Source organism: Myotis davidii, unplaced genomic scaffold (assembly GCF_000327345.1).
Source record: "Myotis davidii unplaced genomic scaffold, ASM32734v1 scaffold524, whole genome shotgun sequence".
In the NCBI taxonomy this organism is placed as follows: Eukaryota; Metazoa; Chordata; class Mammalia; order Chiroptera; family Vespertilionidae; genus Myotis; species Myotis davidii.
In genome coordinates this window covers 2,159,681-2,177,866 of record NW_006299263.1, presented here as the reverse complement: position 1 = coordinate 2,177,866, position 18,186 = coordinate 2,159,681, and the positions used below count along the sequence as shown (strand labels likewise).

Genomic DNA, 18,186 nt, shown 5'->3' with positions numbered 1-18,186 from the left:
AGGAGAGAGCAGCGTAGAGCCACAGAGGAGCGTGTTCTTCCAGATGGGAACAGGTCGTACTGACTGGACCGTTGAAATTGCTGCCTGCCTATGAAACTGGTTTTGGCACCTGGCTTTGCATTAATCGAAGGGTGTTTTGTTTTTTTAATTTCATGGAGTCACTGAGCAATATCATATTTGAATGCTCCAGTGGTAGTCAGTGAACTAGAACCTTCTGGGTCATGACATTACTTTGCCAAGTCAATTTTGCTACAAGAAACCAAGAAGTGAGTATGACAGTGGAACTCGGGCTTCCAACTCAAAATGAAAATACCTGTGTCTAACCCAGAGCCTACTCCCCCAGAACTTTAAGACTTACATGTAGCAGTTACATTTTAAAAGGCATTTACCTGAAGTTGACAAATGGGAATGGATTTGGTCAACTGCTCACAGAGTATTTTTGGTAGAAGTGAAAATTCCAAAAAGTGAATTGTGGTTTGAAATTAAGTTAGAGTTTAGCGTTTTTAATAAGAATTATGGGTCTTTTGGCCACTGCTTTTGTGAGAAGCCATTTCATCTCCTGCTTTTATTATGTATCCTATTATTTAAAGCTAATATAGCAACCTCTTTCACCCTCATCCAATATTTTTTGTTTGCATTTATTCTTTTTAAATTTTTAGTTATTCAGTAACTGTTGAGCTCCTGTATGTCAAATGCAGTGTGTTCTCATTCATAGGTGCATGTACGGCTTTGAAGTTCTATATTCAGCAGCATTTTCTAGTCTGCATCTCATGGTCCTACATAAGTAGCTCGTGTCTCCTTGAATTCAGTAGGATCTGTTTTATACCTGGGGGATCCAGAGACACAGAAACAGCATCTTGAAGGCGTGCCAGGAGTGGAGCTGGCTTTAGAATTTAGTTCTCCTCTCCGTCTCCATGCTCTTAGTTGTTTCCACTATTAAGAGAATGTCAGCAGTCCTGGTTCTCAAACAGTTATTTGATTTTTTAAGTTATTTTAAAATTTAATGTTATTAGTTAATTAAAGAATTGTCGCCTGTGCAGGGGAGACAGAAGTCAGTAGTTTACAGAATTGTTTCTTTTTCAAAACTCATTTTGCTTTCAGGAGTTCACAGCTCATGTTTGTGCTCTGTGTGTTAGAAAGATAGCTGTGACTCAAAGGCACCGTGTTGTTTTTCCAGGGAAGGACCTATCATCTCGGAGCAGAACAGATCTGGACTGCGTTTTTGGGAAAAGACAGAGTAAGAAGACTCCCGAGGTATTAAGCTACCATATAGCTGATATGTTCTATTTCCACAGTTTGATTTTCAACTGTGTATAGAACTGTTTCTTATGATTGTAGTTTTCAGACAAAGTTACCAAAAAAAAAAAAAAGCCTTTTAGAGGCTTCTAACAGGCTAAATGTGAGCCTCCTTAACAGTTGGTAGACAATATGTTTTATAAGGAATCTCTAAAAGGGATGTGTGTTATTTGGGTTTTATTGTTGTTGTATGAGGACTAGACTAAACTCGGGGACGAATCAAGGGGAAAGTGTATCTCTCCCGTCTGCAGGAGAGAGAGGGAGGTCGCATGCAGCGATTATATGTGCTTTGCTCAGACGGCATCTCTCTATTTGGAATATGGCCTGGGGAGGAAGAACATCGCATGTGAACTGCAGTTCTGGTCTGTTCCATTTTAAAACATTTTGAAACGGTGTTGGATCAGCATTGAGTCTGGAAGGGATTTAAAAGCAGTATTTTTTCCACTGCATAATACTGTTTGTTTCAGAACTAGAAGATAAGAATAGGGTGACTCAACTATGCCTTAAGCAGGATGAATCTATAACTCATAATCCTAACTATTAAATCGGGCTGTGCAGTATAGCACAACATTTTTGGGGGACCATTTTCAGCTGTAAGAAATAGCCCTGGATGTAGTTGGGATGTCAATATTAGAATTCTTAAAATATGGATTTTTAGAGATAGTGGGATCAAAATATTTAAAATTGATGTTGTCTACAAAAATCTGGAATATATGGTTGCTACAGCTATTACTCAGCTGATCTAGTATGGCATACTTATATTCCTATATTGGTTCCTAGCCAAGGCCCTTGGTGACTGTAAAAAAAAAGTCTTGTTTCATTTATTTCTCATATTTCTCCAGACTGACAAATTTCCCCTGGATGAGAGTTATTTGTTTCTTAATATTATTTTCAAAGACTTTGGGATGACCAGTTATTCGAAATTTTGGGACTAAATTTTTAGCCTTTTAGCACTTTTCTGACCCTATACCTTTAGCAGTGAGGACAGAGGAAGCAGGCCCTAGAAAGGAAACCTAGGCCGAACAGCTTGCCGAGGGGTGGTTTCTGTAGGGCAGCTGAGTCATGCCAAAGGCAGGTGGGCCATTAGGGAGGAGGTGTTCTGATATCAGGTCATGCTGGATGCTTCATTCTCTTGAGGCTGCTGGAAAGAGCCGAGGTCATCAGACAACCTGCTTCTGGTCACGCCTCTTGGTTAGTGTGTGACCTGGATAAGGCCCTCTGCCTGTTCACTAAAGACTTCGCATCTGCCTTACCTCAGTCTTCCTCTTGAATCCCTCCTTTGACCATGTCAGTAATTCAGGATGACCAAGGACACTCACCTCTGCTCCGCCCTAACAGCCCCCTCCATGGCCACATCCTGCACCTTTGCTTCAGCCCTGATGCTAACCTTTCTGTTCCGACCCTCAGACTAGCATTCCTGGTGCACAGGCTCTTCCACATCCTGTGTTCTCGGATCCCTTGATCCTCCCTTTTCTCCCTGCTGCCAACCCCTACTACCCCAACCCTCCTTTTCTCCAGCTCACTTTTTGCAATTTTACAGTTGAACAGGTCAGGGAAGGAGATATTACCTGTGGGCTTTTGGTAGAATGTGAAAAGAATTTATTTGATAAGCACAGGAAAGGTTTTCGTTACAGAGATTAGAGGCTTCTAATCCTCGGCAGACATCTCCTGGAGGACTTACTGGTGCCACGAGGTTCTCAGCAGTTTGGTGTCACTTGACTTTTTCGTGGTGTGGTCATTTGTGATCATGTTAACGTGAGCCTGTGTTTGAGAAGCTTCAGAAATAATTGGCCACTAATAACCCAGGGAAAATCTATTTGGGTGCAGTTAGTGTAGAAAAGACACTGTGTTTTGTGCAAGATTTACATCCAATACATCTCAGTCTTCATTCCAGTTTGATGTTTTCTTCTGAGAAATCCTTCTGCGATCCTAAGTGTCTGGCAGGGTGGGTTTATGTCCCAGCTCAGCTCTTGATCTGTAGCCGTGGTTCGCAGCAACACTTGCACTCAAATCGCCTAAGGAGCTTTTTTAAAAAATGCTAATGCCAGGGTTCCACCCCAGGCCAGTCAAATCCAAATCTTGGGTTAGGGTCCGTGCATAAGTATCAAAAAAAGAAGAAAAAAAATTTAATAAAAAAGCCTACCCAGATGATCGACATGATTATTCTAATGTGTAATAAGGAGTGAGGCTTGAGAGCCACTAGTCGAAGCCATGATGTGTAACTATACAGAGTGGGCAAAAGTAGGTTTACAGCTGTTCATAGGAAAAATAATATATTAATTAGTAAATAATAGTACAAGAATAAATGGTTTTGCATACTCACAGCTGTAAACCTACTTTTGCCCCACCCTGTATTTGTGGACTTCTAGCATTAGGGTCACAAGTGTTGCCTAGGACAGGGCTTCTCAGATCTTAATGTGTACATAAATCATCTGGGGAGTTTGTTAACCTGCAAATTCTGGTTCATGAGGGTGGGTGGGACCCAAGATTCCGCTTCTCTGGGAGCTCCCAGGTGATGATGATGGTGGTGGTGGTGCTGCTGGTGGTGGTTGGGGCACCTCCCTGAGTAGGGGGGGCCGCTGCAGTATTTTACATTCGACTATGTATAGGTAAGATAAAGTGTCTTTAAGTCTAGTTTCATTTTCAAACAACAAATTGAAAGTCAGAGTTTCTTTTAAATTTTACATATACCGAGATTTTCATATATGGAGTTTGCTTTTACTGAGGCACACCCGAATAAACTGTTGCTAAGAAACCTTACCTGTTAGTTACAACAGCCCTTATAGCCAAAGGCGGAAGGTCTTTGATCAGATCTGTTGGAAAATACAACCTCTTTTGGCTCCTGTTCGCAGTTGGGAAGAATATTGCTTTGTTTTTACTCCTTTGACCCCCATAGCAACATTGGCCGGAATTGTATTTGGCATTGCCAAGGCAAAGGCGCTGCTGCAGGCCACATACCTGAAGAATCTCTGAGACCAAGGCAGCTTGAAGGTTAAAGCACTAAGGCCTCTCTGGTGCTCTGGAGAAGGTGCTGACATTGACGTGGTCCTTGCATCTAGATTTAAAGAATCTTGGACATTGACCATGTCTCGCTTGGGGCAACATGTATCTCTCACAATAACCCATTCTTACTAATTTCTACACCCCCTGACTGTTACAATAACAGAATTACAAGTTTATCAACCATCTGTGTGCCAGACATTATGGTAGGTACTTATGATAGTATCTCATTTAATCCTCCTACCAATCCTATGAAGTCAGCTTTATTAGCACCTTTTTAGCAACGAGGAAACTGAGGCTCAGAAGTATTTTTTATAGAGCTCCAAAGTGGCACAAACGGGATTTAAATCCAGAGTCCTTTCCCTCTAGCACAATACTGCCAGTGACAATGAACTTCTATTGCACTGTGTAGATTTTAAAAATCTACATCTAAATGATTAGTTGTGCTTTAGAAGTTTTCTTTTAGATTTTGTCAGAGACAAGTAGTTAATACTTTATCATAACTTCATGAGGAAAATGATTGGCTGTTATTCTCATTTTGCTGAAAATAATGTTTGACTTTTAAAACTTCCGCCTTGCCTTCAGGCAAAGTTGAACTGGTGTGGGTTTAGGGCATGTTACAAATGCCTGGGCCAGCTTTGGGAATGATTTTACTTTGTCATTGGAGCTGTAGGCTGGGTTTAGAAAGGTCTAGGGTGAGTTTCTGTGGCATAGATATTGTGTCACTTGTGCACTTTCTGGTCTCAAATGAAATGAATTATCTGTATATATTTTATTCAAAAAAATATCAACAGCTCTTGATTAATAAATGAGGGTTTTCTTTAAGCTTTTAATTTTGAAATAATTATAGACACACAGGAAGTTGCAAAGATATTCAGAGGTTCAGAGAGGTCCCATGTGCTCTTCACCCAGTTATCCCAGTGGTTATATCTGGCATAAGCAGTGCATATGAAAACTACAAATTCACATTGGTACAATGTGAATTCCGTGCCACTTTATCACACTTATGGGTCCTGTAACCTTCGTCTCGATTAATATGTAGACTATCCTTCCACCACAGAGATCTCCCTCATAGCCACCATCCCTAACCCTAGCAACCACTGTGCCAACAGAAGTGTCTATTTGAAGTAGAATATGTGTGAACAGTCTGATCTCTCTCAGTTTGATGCTGAGTCTGCTTATATCAGTAATGATCAATACACAAGTTTTAAATGCTGATTGTAGTTTCCATGACCTACCTCCCAGTTATTCATGCTAGATTTTATGTCTTCTATCTATGGGTCTTTAGAGAAAGCCTTGTGGAAAACAGATCGTTTGATGTCTTTAAAAAGTCCAAACCTGTCAATTACTCGTAAGTCATTTATTTACTTTAGTAATTTTGGAAATGTATCAAACTGTAAATGCAAAGTGGCATCATCAATATGTGACAGTTTTGTCGGTATAGGAAAGCTCCTTGGGAAGTAGCTCAGGATGCACTTAGTGAGGTTGGTGAGCTCCTTTATTTTATTTTATTTTTTAAAAAATATGTTTTATTGATTTTTTTTTTTACAGAGAGGAAGGAAGAGGGATAGAGAGTTAGAAACATCAATGAGAGAGAAACATCATCAGCTGCCTCCTGCACACTCCCTGCCAGGGATGTGCCCGCAACCCAGGTACATGCCCTTGACCGGAATCGAACCTGGGACCCTTCAGTCTGCAGGTTGACGCTCTATCCATTGAGCCAAACCGGTTAGGGCAGAGCCTTTAAATTGCATGAAAATGTGTGTGGGTATGTGTGCATGTATGTATATAAAGTTCGGTGCTTTTATCAGATTTTCAAAGGAGTCCTTGATCCGAAAAAGAGCTTTAAAGTCCAGGACTATGCATAAAATCTCTTCCTAGTTAAAATAAAAAAATCACTTCAAATGAAAATTTTCTTTGTTAGAGTAATACGAGTGAACCTTGTATTATGTAGTCAAACAAACTGTGCCAAGCCAAGAATCTGAATCCTTAATTTTCCATATAACATATAGAAATAAAATAACATCAAAATAAAACCATCCAAGCTAAACGTTTACTAAGATGTCTGGGACACATGTATGAAATTTAAATGACGCTTTCTATCCTCTCTCTGACCTTCATGTGTCTGATGGAGAAATCTATCTGCTATATTTTTACAGGTGGATTTGTTCATCTGTCACATGTGCTGGACAGTGAACCACTTAACGAGAGAGGGAGGACCTGTGTGGTACTCATTTCTGGGTCCCCAGCATGCGATAAATTCAGTGCTTGGTGCATGGTAGGGATTCAGTAAATTGCAGTCTCATTGTTCTTTTTTTTTAAATGGACTGAATTGCTACTCATGGTTTGTATAGTTTCATAATTAAATACTCGAAATATTTTGATCAGTAAATAACTATCTCTTCTTTGAGAGTAGAAATATTCATCAGCTCATTTCCAATTCTATGCCAAGCACACAGATTTTTGAGAGGGGGTTATTGAATGAATGTGTGCTATGCCATTTTAAGTTTTTAAAAGTCAATCCCATTTGCCAGAAATGAGCTTTCAGACATTGCACTTCCCTCTAGAATAGTTTTTCATCGGCTTGATCATTTTCCACGGCTACAGAAGTTAAAGGCTTCCTGTCTTTTCAGGGACTATGTTCACTTTATTGGCATTTGGTATTCCCTTAAGCCACGAAGCTGCCAGGAGCACTGCTTCCCTAGCCGGATCTGTCTGTTCAGACTGCGTGCTTAAACAGTGAAAGACCATCACAAACTATCAATTGCCCTGAAAACTTCTAATAAATCTTCAATGTGGGGATGGCTGGTTATATATTTCCATACATTTTTAATCTTCAAGTCCTTTTCCCCACCGTTTTTGTACTATATTAATCAGAAGACAGTAACTCTGGATTGGAGTGCACCTAAATTAGAGGTGTATGCACTTTCTACAGAGACAAAGAAGTGATCAATTATATTGAATTGAAATTACTAGGGCCCCTAGAGACCTGCAGCAGGTACTTGTGCTGGCCAGTGTGCGTGTGTGTCTTTTCTCACTTGGTTTGCAAGTTGGAATTGGAGACATTGAAAAACAAATTCCATTAGTTCCTATCTGGTTGAACTTCCTGATGTTCCTTTTTTTTTTTTTTAGAATTCTCTCATTTTTTCCCTCCCCCACCTTACCAGTTTCCTTCCTCTATCCAGCTTGTTTCCTGATTCAGCCTTATCACTAGAGAAAATACTCCTGAACGATATCAAGGAATTAGAATGTATTACCAGCATTTCTACTTTGTTTCTCCAAACAGCATTTTTCTGACATAGTCTCTTGGCAAAATAATTGTCAGTCTCTGCCTGATTGAATTAGAAACCTAGTGAGAATTATATTCTCCCGGGGCACCCAATTAATGATCACTTCCTTGAATTCTCCTGATGGCCTTTGCTTTTTGAACCAAAGTATGACTTTTTTATGCTTTGTGTCCCTTTATTGTCAATTACCATGAATCCCCATTCTTTTTCATTTCTTACTGATCATCAAATCTGAAAATGTACTTTAAGCAGATCCTTCTTTTTTCGTTTGTTGAATTCATGGGGAATTTTTGGCCATTCTTTCTTCTAGTACTATAAACTGCCCTAAGCATATCATAGTGGAAGATCACTGGGAAAAGAAGAGACCTTTTCATTTTTACTTGAAATGTCCTTGAATTGGACACTGTTATTTATCCTTACTTCTGAATTTTCATGTTAATGATGTATATTTATGAATTGGGTTGAGGTTTGTAAATGGTTTATGGGATTTAGACTTAAATTTGAATCTTTCCTATTCCTGCAACTCCTATCACTTTGCCTTCGCCTCCTCACCCCAGATCTGGGCATCAGCATTCAAGAGTTGGGCAGATTTTCCAGCCTAGTGTTGGCTAACCTTCTAGTGAAGAACTTTTAGTTACAGATAAATTTAAGCTAAGTTCACAACCAGGGCAAATAATATATTTAATGTCTAAAGTTTATTGTTTGTCATCAGTGATGACTTCAGTAATTCTTGTCATCACTTGACCATTGATAACAAAACCAAGGTTCAAAATAATCTCCCTAAGCTGGGACAATTTAGCTAAAACTAAGCAGATGAAATTTTATGACAATGTGTAAAGTCTCATTTAATCCTGGAAAAAGTTAATTTTAATTTGGTAGCAGCAGGATGAGAATTAAATTAGAGGTTAGGGCATGTAACTTGACCACAAGTTCAACCAAAATATGTAGAATGTCAGCTATCCTGAGTGCAGCCTTGGGCTGCTTTAGATGGGTTGTGCCCGCGTGCTGAAAGCAATGGGCTTTTTGCTTGTTTTCTGCACTGGTGACTATATTTGAACTGTTCTGTTCACGACTCGGTGCCCTATTTTAAAAGAGTGCATTCAGAGAATGCCATTAGGGACATATTGGAAAGAATGTGATGCACAGGCAGTAGCAGGCGGGCAGTTGGGAAATGATGCCTGACCACAGAGAGGTCCTGACTTTGAATGCTGGATGCTCTCAGTGGTCCTCTAGAAAAGGAACAGTTTTGTTTGGTATGTTTCATAAGGAAGAATTAGTGCTAATGGATGATATTCATAGAAAGATTTCTACTCTGAGAAAGAAAGCAGCATGGGTTGATAAACTGGCCAGCTACAGGAAGCACTTTGTGGTTAGAGGTAGGAGTACCTCTTGTAAGAGGTAGGAGTCTGCACTAAACACATGAGTCCTTCCAAGTCTACGTTTCCTTGGTTCTGGAATAAGGAGAACACATGAAATACACCTGAAATGCTACTTGACCTGAAGTTTTTCCTTATCTATGCTTTTTATTCCGGAGATGAATGTGAAAAGTATTTGATGTATTCAAACAAGATATGACATAATCTTGAGGTAAAATAGCAAATTGTCTTAGTGAATTAAGGCTTGAAAGAGTTATTAGAAATTCTGAGTATTAAAGTGAAATGAGCTGTCTTGGATGTTCTTATTTTATCTGTAAACTCAGTTTTCTTATCTATAAAATGAGAGTGTTGATTTCTGTGTTCTAGTAGTAGATTCTATTTTCCAAAGATGGCCTCAGTGATATCTCCCTTTTCACCTACTCTTCTCAATTGACCTTTGTCACTTTGTCCTTAGTAGGTGGAGCCTAGTCCTTTCCCCTTCCATCTGGGCAGGCTTATGACTTTCTGTAGCCATAGAATCTAGTGGTGGGGGTGTTGTGTGACTCCTGGGGCCTTGGTAGCTAAAATGCTTGCTCTTGAAACCTTCAGCCTTTGGGTAAGCAGTTCAGCTGCCTTGGTCCCCCAGGCTGTAAGAAAGCCCAAGGTAGTGCATGTGGAGAGACCGAGACTCAGAGAGTTATAAAGAGAGAGAGGTGTCTGGCCAGCCCCCTGCCAGGCCAGCTCTAACCACTTTTGACCACAGCCATGTTAGAGAGACTCTTAGCCAGAACTGCTCAGCCAACCTCTTCTTTGACTTGCTGACCCACAGAAATAGTAAGTAATAATGAAATGATTGTTAACATTTTAAGCTGCTACATGTTTGGGTGGTTTGGCATCTAGATCACTGAAATGTCTCTCTAGGATCCCTCATCCTATGTTTCTCTGATTATACATTGATGGTGAACATGGTATAACCATGCTAACCAGTAGAATGAAGAAATGATGCCATCTAATGAAATGTTCTATTTCTCTAGTTTCTTCTACAGGGAGGCTCAGTCAGTGGAATATAGTCGAGAATAGGCACTTTAGAGTTTAATAAGCCTGCATTTGAGGCCATAAGTAGTTTTGAAGATTATGTGATTTGAGGCAAGTTATTTAACCTCTATAAATCTCAACTTCTTCATTAATAAAATGGGGCTGATAAAATGTGTAGGATTAATGAATAAGCCATGTAAATCTCTTAGCAAAGTGCCTACCATGTAATAACTGCCCAGTGAATCTTAGTTGTTGCTAAGATCACTATTATAATTGTTAACACACTCAAATTTAAGGTGGTGAGTACTAATTTCCACTGAAATATAATTTTGAAATGAGAAAATTTTAATCCATATGTGCACAGTTACGTGCTGCACAATATGTAATATAAATGTACTCACTAAACTCACTCATTGCCAGTAAGTTCTCCATTTTCTCCAAGCCCTCTAGCAAAGAGGCTTTTCATATGCCATTATAGCAATTACAGAGACTTCTTAGAATATCAATTTTGTTTTACTTAATATTTAAGATAAGGAATGATCTTCCTTCTAAAATGACATCTGTACAATTTTGTGTTGAGGTTAGGCATTTGTTTAGAGCATGAAGAACTCATTGCTTTAAAAAAGTGAAAGAAAATGGAGATAGAGGCTCTTTATCATCATCATTTATTGAGTATCCATGGAGATGATGGTAGTGAACTTAATAAAATTTATACTATCTGTATTCCCAAAATATCTATAGTGTTTTAGTACCTTTAGAGTCTGTTTATGTTAAGGTAATAGGATCCCAAGGACAGAAAGACCTTTTAGGATCATGCCCCTCCTTTATGTCTCTGTACCCAAGTAGGACTATTTCTGATTTCTTCTTAGTCTGATTTAAATATCAATAGGAAGGAAAAATCAGATTTTAATGAGAGCTTCAGAGATTAAGCTAGTTATAAAGAATGTTCCCATTTAAGGGACATTTATGAATGGTCGCCTCCTAACTGCCCTCCCCTGCCGCCCTGATCGCCCCCTAATCACCTCTGCCTCAGCCCCTGCTTTGTCTGGAAGGACTTCTGGAAGATGTCTGGTCTGATTTTAGCATATTACCCTTTTATTAGTATAGATGGGAAAGCAGGAAAAACTTCCAAAGTTAACTATTCTGTATTTATTGAGCACCCAGTGTGTCCCAGTTATTACTCTAATTGTTGAAACTATAAAGACAATAGTACTTGGCCCCTTCAAGGAAATCATAGTCCTCTGCTAGAGGAGATAGAAATATAAACATATTGAACATAATGTAATCAGTTCTCTATGAGAGTCTAACTGTATTTTTCCCGTAGCAGTGTGAGCCATCTTTTGAAAATGTAATTGAGATCATGTCACTGCTTTTTTCAAAACTCTCCCAAGTGTCCTTGTCACACTCAGAGTAAAGGGCAGATCCTTACAGTGGCCTACAATCCTGCATGATCCTCTTCTCTGCTTCCCCTCCCCCATCACACACACACACCTCTCTCTCTCTCTCTCTCTCTCTCTCTCACTCACACACACACACACACACACAGTTACTGCCCTTGCTCATCTGTTTTGATCTTGCCCACTCACTCTGCTCTGGTGACACTGGCTTCCTTGCCATTCCTCCAGCACTTCAGGATTGCTCCTGCCTCAGTTTCCTTACTTGGTAGCCCCTCTACATGGAATGACTTGCTCCCTACCTCGCTCACACTTTGTCATCTCAGTCAGTCTTCCTTAATTACCCTATTTGTATTTGAAAATGCAAGCAGTAACAACAAAAACCCTGTCATTCTTATACCTCTTCTTTGCCTTATTTTTCTCCATAGCAGTTATCACCATCTGATTTACTGAGTAGTTTACTTATTTCCTGTCTTCCTCAGAGTGAAACAGGAATTTCTGTACTCTTATAGCACCGAGAACCATGCCTAGCATCCAGCAGATTCTTAGTGACACCTTTGTGAATCAAATTCAGTTGTTGGAGAATTCTTTAAACACAAAGGGAACACCAGACCAGGGAGCCACTAGTTCTTACTGGGGATGTGAGGAAAATTTAGAGAGGAATTGTTAATTGATTGGGCCCAAAGGGCAGGAGTCTCTGGGTGGATCAGTCATAGAAAAGAAGATGTGACATGAACAATACTTATCCTGGGTCTCAAATTCAAATGCCAGTGGGGTCCAGGCATGTAACTAAATGTGTAGGTAAGTAATCTGACTTTAAGACAACAGGGAATCAGGGGAACTGATATCCTGTCTGAAAGTATCCAAGATTCATAAATAATAACAGTGGTGGTGGTGGTGCTAAATTTTCTCCAAGACAAGTGAATAATGTTTGTGGTCTCATCTTGCATGGACTGCTAACTGGTCATCTTTGGCTTACTTGAAGGTGAGGAAGCTGGCTAGTTTTACGTGGTTAAGTGTGGGAATTGCCCAGCAAAGACTAGCTGCTTAGGACCATCTTATTGAGGGTACTTGGCAGCACTGAATATATTTAAGATGTGCTTTTCATCTCCTGGATATGTGAATATTCATATCCATCCCCTATAGGAACTTGTTTTGAACTTCTACATCTTTGTGCTTTGATAGCTGTCAAATGCATGGAAATGGACAAGAAGCTTCAAGAACTTGTGCATTTGGGCCACTGCCTGACTAGAGGGAGATCAGTGTGTAAATAGTGCCTGAGATCGGGTTTCTGGCTGGCCTCTTCTAATTCAGAGTGCAGGCAAAATCATTCCAAGTGAGTAAGAAGCATTGCAGAGCTAGATTTTCTATTGAGCACAGCTTTTGATAAAAGGAAGAAGAGCTGGATATTGACTTTTTGGTGCCTGTTCTATCAGTGGTCTGTTAATCAACAGAGGATAAATTATTGCTCTTCAGAAACAGGAAAGGACCCCCTTGGCTTGAAGGCACTTCTACCTTTCTTTTCTTTGTTTTTTTCTCTTTATTGGTAGAGGCTCTTTTCTCCAGCCATTTGCTCCTTGGGGGTTTTGTTAAGGACTGAAGGGAAACTGAAGGGAGCTCTTTTGATTTATCTTCTATCCTTTCCTTTTGGTCACTCCACAGGGCTAAAATAGCCGAGTTGGCTTTAATATGTCGCCATTAGAGACCAAACATTAGCTGGAATAAACCATCATGCCTCACAATGAAAAATGTCCCCTGATTGGCTAATTAATCAGTCAAAGGGGAATGACATGGCTCTCGGCTTGAGGGACTCTGCTAGAGAGAAACAGGCTGTTGATAAATGGTTTTCCAACAAATTCATATATCAAGGAAACTTAGTCATTTTTTAACTCTAGTTTGTGTGACTGCAATTTTTTTCCAACTTTTTCTTTTCTGCTGCTCTTGCTGTTTAGGCTGCATTTTTGTTGTTGATAAAAGAAATACAGGATTTTAGATATAAGAAAATAAATGCTTTCTACTTAGTCATGTCAGTTTGATTGCTTTTGATTATCTAGGTTTATCAATAAGTGAATTCAAATAGCTATTTCCAAAATGATTTATAAAATTATTAAAATTTCCTGGCTTCCTTTAAAGTTAAGAACTCCAGATTTCTGTCCACACTGCCTGAGTTCGAATCCTGGTCCCATCAGTTTCTAGTAATAAGATTCTAGCAAGTTGTGTGCTTTAATTTCCTCATCTTTAAAAGGGGGATAAGAATAGTGTCATCCAATAGGATTATTGTGAAAATTAAATGATATCATATGTAAAGCTTGGCACATATGATTACATATATATTTTTTTGTTTGTTTGTTTGTTGTTTTTTTGTTTTTTGTTAGTTTTTGTTAATCCTCACCCAAGGATATTTTTTCCATTGATCTCCAGAGAGAGTGTTTGGGAGGGTGAGAGGAAAGGGGAGAGAAAGAACATTAATTGGTTGCCTCCTGCATGCACCCGACCAGGGCCAGGGATGAAACCTGCAACCCAGATATGTGCCCATGACAAGGAATTGAACCTGTGATCCTTTGGTGTATGAGCCAACACTCTTAACCACTGAGCAACACCAGCCAGGACTGATTACTTTTTAAATGTTCATTATTAATTTTTAATCAAAGTAATAAATGCACATAGATTTTTAAAATTGAGCTGCACTAAACAGCACGAAAAATGTCATTCTTCAATTATGCCCCTCATTTCTTCACTTCCCAAGCCTGTTTCCTACAGCACTGCCAGTTCTTTTTAAATTACATGATATTTATCTTTATTAAGTTTCCTTTTAAAGTTAAATTTATTGGGATGACTTTGGTTAATAAGATTATATAGGTTTCAAGTATACAGTTCTATGATACATCATCTCTATATTATATTTGTGCCCACCACACAAAGTCAAATTATCTTCTGCCACTATATTTCTGACCCCCTTTACCTTTTACTGTCCATCCCTCTCTGAAAACCACCATACTGTTGTCTGTATCTTTGAGTTTTTGTTTGTTTTTCTTATTTATTAATTTGTTGCTTTCAGTTTTATAGCCCACATATGAGTGAAATCATATGGTCCTTAACTTTTTCTGTCTGACTTATTTCACTATCTTACATTGACTTTCTTGATGTGTTAATTTTTAACATTTTCTCCACTTCTATTTTGGGAGATTAGGATTTAGGTCTTTTGCCACTCCAAATGCTGAAATATTACAATTATTAGTTTGGTATTTGGTGTTTATATTATTATGACTATGTAAAAACCATTCTCTGTTAAGCCAAGTAATGTACTGTAATTACATTTCTTTCTACAAGTTTGTATTGTTTTCTGGTGAGGAACAAAAGGTGTATCTATGTAATTTTTCCCATGCCCTCTACTAGCCTCAATATAAAACTTCTGCAGTGTCAAACATATCGAATACTCTGTCTCATCAGCCTTTTCCCAGGAGAGCACCCTCCTAGGACCCCCTTCTTCCTGCTCACCCTGGACTGGCTGTTTGGTTTGCTCCACTCCAGCATCCCAGACACTGTCCCCCACCTGCTCCTGTTACCTCCTCTGTCCTGAATCCTACCTCCCTTCACATCTTCAGCAGCTTTCTGAGAAGTGGTGCAGGTCTGAAATCTCTTGGAAATTATTTTCTTTTAGAATTTTGAAGATATTACTCTAGTGCAGTGGTTCTCAACCTTCTGGCCCTTTAAATACAGTTCCTCATGTTGTGACCCAACCATAAAATTATTTTCGTTGCTACTTCATAACTGTAATGTTGCTACTGTTATGAGTAGTAATGTAAATATCTGATATTCAGGATGGTCTTAGGTGACCCCTGTGAAAAGGCCGTTCAACCACCAAAGGGGTTGCGACCCACAGGTTGAGATCCGCTGCTCTAGTGTCTTCTGATATCTGTTGTTGCTATTCTTTGATCCTTTATACATATCTGTTTTCTTTGTCTTCAGGATTTTTTAGCATCTTTTTATCTTTGAATTTCTAAAATCTTATGGAAATATGAGTTGGATGGGTTTTTATTCACCAGACACTTGATAGGCCTTCTGATGTGAAGATTCGTGTCCTTTCGTCAGTTCTGGAAAATTACCTTTTATTCATTCTTTGATAATTTTTCTACCTGCGTTTTCTCTGGAAGAAAGTAGTTACATGGTAGACTTCTTGGATTGTTCATAGATTTTTAAAATATTTTCTTCTATTTTCCTGTATCTTTGTTTTGCTTTGGGGGAAATTTTCTTGAGTTTATCTTCTAAACTTTCTATTAAAATTTTTTATTTTGCTCTCATAGTTTTAATTTCCAAGAGCCATTTCTCATCATCTAGTTTTTCTTGTCTATTTACTTATTTTAAAATAGCATTTGGTTCTTGTTTTATGAATGCAATATATTTCTTTGTCTCTGAATGCATTAAGATATGAGATTTACAAATTGTTTTCTGTCTTTTTCCTCTGAGCTCCTTTTTTCTTTGGGATTTAAGAGTCAATCAATGAACAGCTGATTGGAAGCTGTTTGCATCGGCAGCATAGCTCATCTAGTGAGTTTTGCTGTAGCATGTTCATGGTGAGTTGGCCTTTCCTTGGGTCACACCCCAGATGTCAGAACTTGAAGGTCTGTTCTTCAGTGGGGTTCAGTTTCCCCAGAAAGACACTCTTGCTTGGGGAACATGGCCTAGATTCTGGTAAGGGGTGGGGTGGGGAGGACCTTACACATATATCCTGGCCTGTTCTGGCTTCCTTGTTCTCAGGTAGCATCTCAGCCTGCCCTCCAGCCGAAACTGAAGTCTTACCCAGCAGAGCCTCTTCAAGTTCAGTCTTTCCAAAGATTAACCCTGTTGTCTCCTCATGAATTTTTATTTTAGATGGAACACTAAGATAAAATCCTTTCACGTCGGAAGAAAAATTTGTTTGAAAATTTACCAATCCCTTTTTCCGTCCATCAGTTCCACAATGTAAACTATTTTATTTCAGAAATCTTGGAGGTGTGGAGAGCTGTTGTTTTCCAGTTCTGTCCCTAGCATTATTTCTATTTTAAACAAAAAACAAACAAAAATTTGCCCAGTTTACTTCCTTATAAGGTGTATTTATACAGGATTGTCCTAGAAACCATCTGAATTTTAATGATCTCTAGTGGACCTCCCCTTCTACACGCATATTTTCTCTTTCCCCTCCGCCTCCTCATGACTATTTCCTACACACATCCCTGGAACATGAGCCTGAGTAAGACTGAAAAGCCTCCCCTTTACATGAAGGGGAGGAACTTATTTTTCATTATTCTTCCTTTCCCTTAGCCCTATATATTCTTTCTAGGAGTTAAGCACAAGTAATTTGCCAAGTGCCTCAGTTGTCTAAAATATCATGGAAATATGCAGTTCTTAATTTATCCTATAGAAATATGTGAGTGGATTGCAGAAAATGCTCTGAGCCTACAGAATTACATTGTTGTTATTACCCTGATAAGGAAGCCTTTTGGGTGTGATTCCTCTAGCCAGCAAGCTTCATCTGTTGCTGATTTTCTCCCAGCACCCATTGCAGAAGGCCGTAGGTCATAGGTCTTGCCCCTGGCTCCCATTTTCCCCTCCTGTAGAAACAATGCAAGGTGCTCTGCCAGGAGAGACAAGCCTCACCCACTGCAGGTTTGCCTTTCTTAGACATTATAATTACACTGTTGGGAAAGATCAGTGGAAACTAGTTATGATGTTGAAGTGGGAAGAATAATTTACTGAGTGGCAGAAATACGTATCTCCATTTCAGTCTTAGATCTATTGGTAACTAACTACTTTTTTGGCCTTGAGCCAACCCTTAACCTCTTTGGTCCTGAGTTTCAGATTGAAGTGTTGGTGGGCTCACTTTCTGTGAGAATGACGATGAGTTGATTAAACCCATACCCAGAGTAGTAGGGAGAAAGAGTAACAGCACTAAGCAACCTTTTCCTCATTGTGTATCTTATTTACCCAGTGTAGTTGGATAATGAACTTGACTATGATCTTTAAATTTAAGACTGTCTTAAGTCTGACTGTCTTATCCAGTCAGACTATCACCAACTCCTATTGATTTTATATTTTTAATATCTACAGCATTCATCTTACTTTTCCATTTTTACCAATATCCTGATCATTATTACTGCCAATTGTCATTACCCCGAATTACTCTCCTAACTGATCTTCCTGACTCCATTCCCCCCTGCACCCACACCTTTTTAAAGAACGTCCTATTATTATCTACTTTCTCAAACACCCTCCTAGTATTCTGCCCTCCTTCAGTAGTCCCCTATGTTTAACAAATGCACACTCTTTAGCCCAGTGTACTGGACTCTCACCACCTCCCCCTGACCTCTGTTCCCGACGCTCCTGCCACTGATCCATAATACAGATCTCCACCAGGAGTGCCTCAGTCACTCCAGACATCCTTTGTCTCACAGTTTTGTTTCCCCACAACATTGCCTCCACTTTCACTGCCCTCACCTCATCCACTCTTGCTGTCTGAGTCTTTCCAATGCAGCTCAAATCCTGCTTCCCTCCATTGAGGAAGGAAGAGAAGGAATGCACAGTTGTCCAATCAAACAAACATTGATAAAAAAAAAAGTCTTGGCTTATTCATGTATTTAGCAGATTTTTCCCCCCTATTCTGTAACTCTTTATTTTAATTGTTTTATTGCTTAAAGTATTACAAAGAGTATTATATATGTCTCCTTTTTTTTTCTGCCCTTGAACTTCCCCTAGCCTCCCATACCCCCCAGTGTCTTGTGTCCATTGATTATGCTTATATGCATGCATACAAGTCCTTCAGTTGATCTCTAACCCACCCCT

At 39.2% G+C, this 18,186-nt stretch overlaps 1 protein-coding gene across 1 annotated transcript in view; it reads left to right on the top strand.

The window, feature by feature from the left end:
- Positions 1-18,186, top strand: part of PINX1 (PIN2/TERF1 interacting, telomerase inhibitor 1) — a 76,552-nt gene that overhangs the window by 22,137 nt on the left and 36,229 nt on the right. Inside the window, exon 6 of the mRNA XM_006774774.2 lies at positions 1,178-1,254. Within this exon, the coding sequence (XP_006774837.1) occupies positions 1,178-1,254 (77 nt within the window). The remainder of the gene's footprint in view (positions 1-1,177; positions 1,255-18,186) is intronic.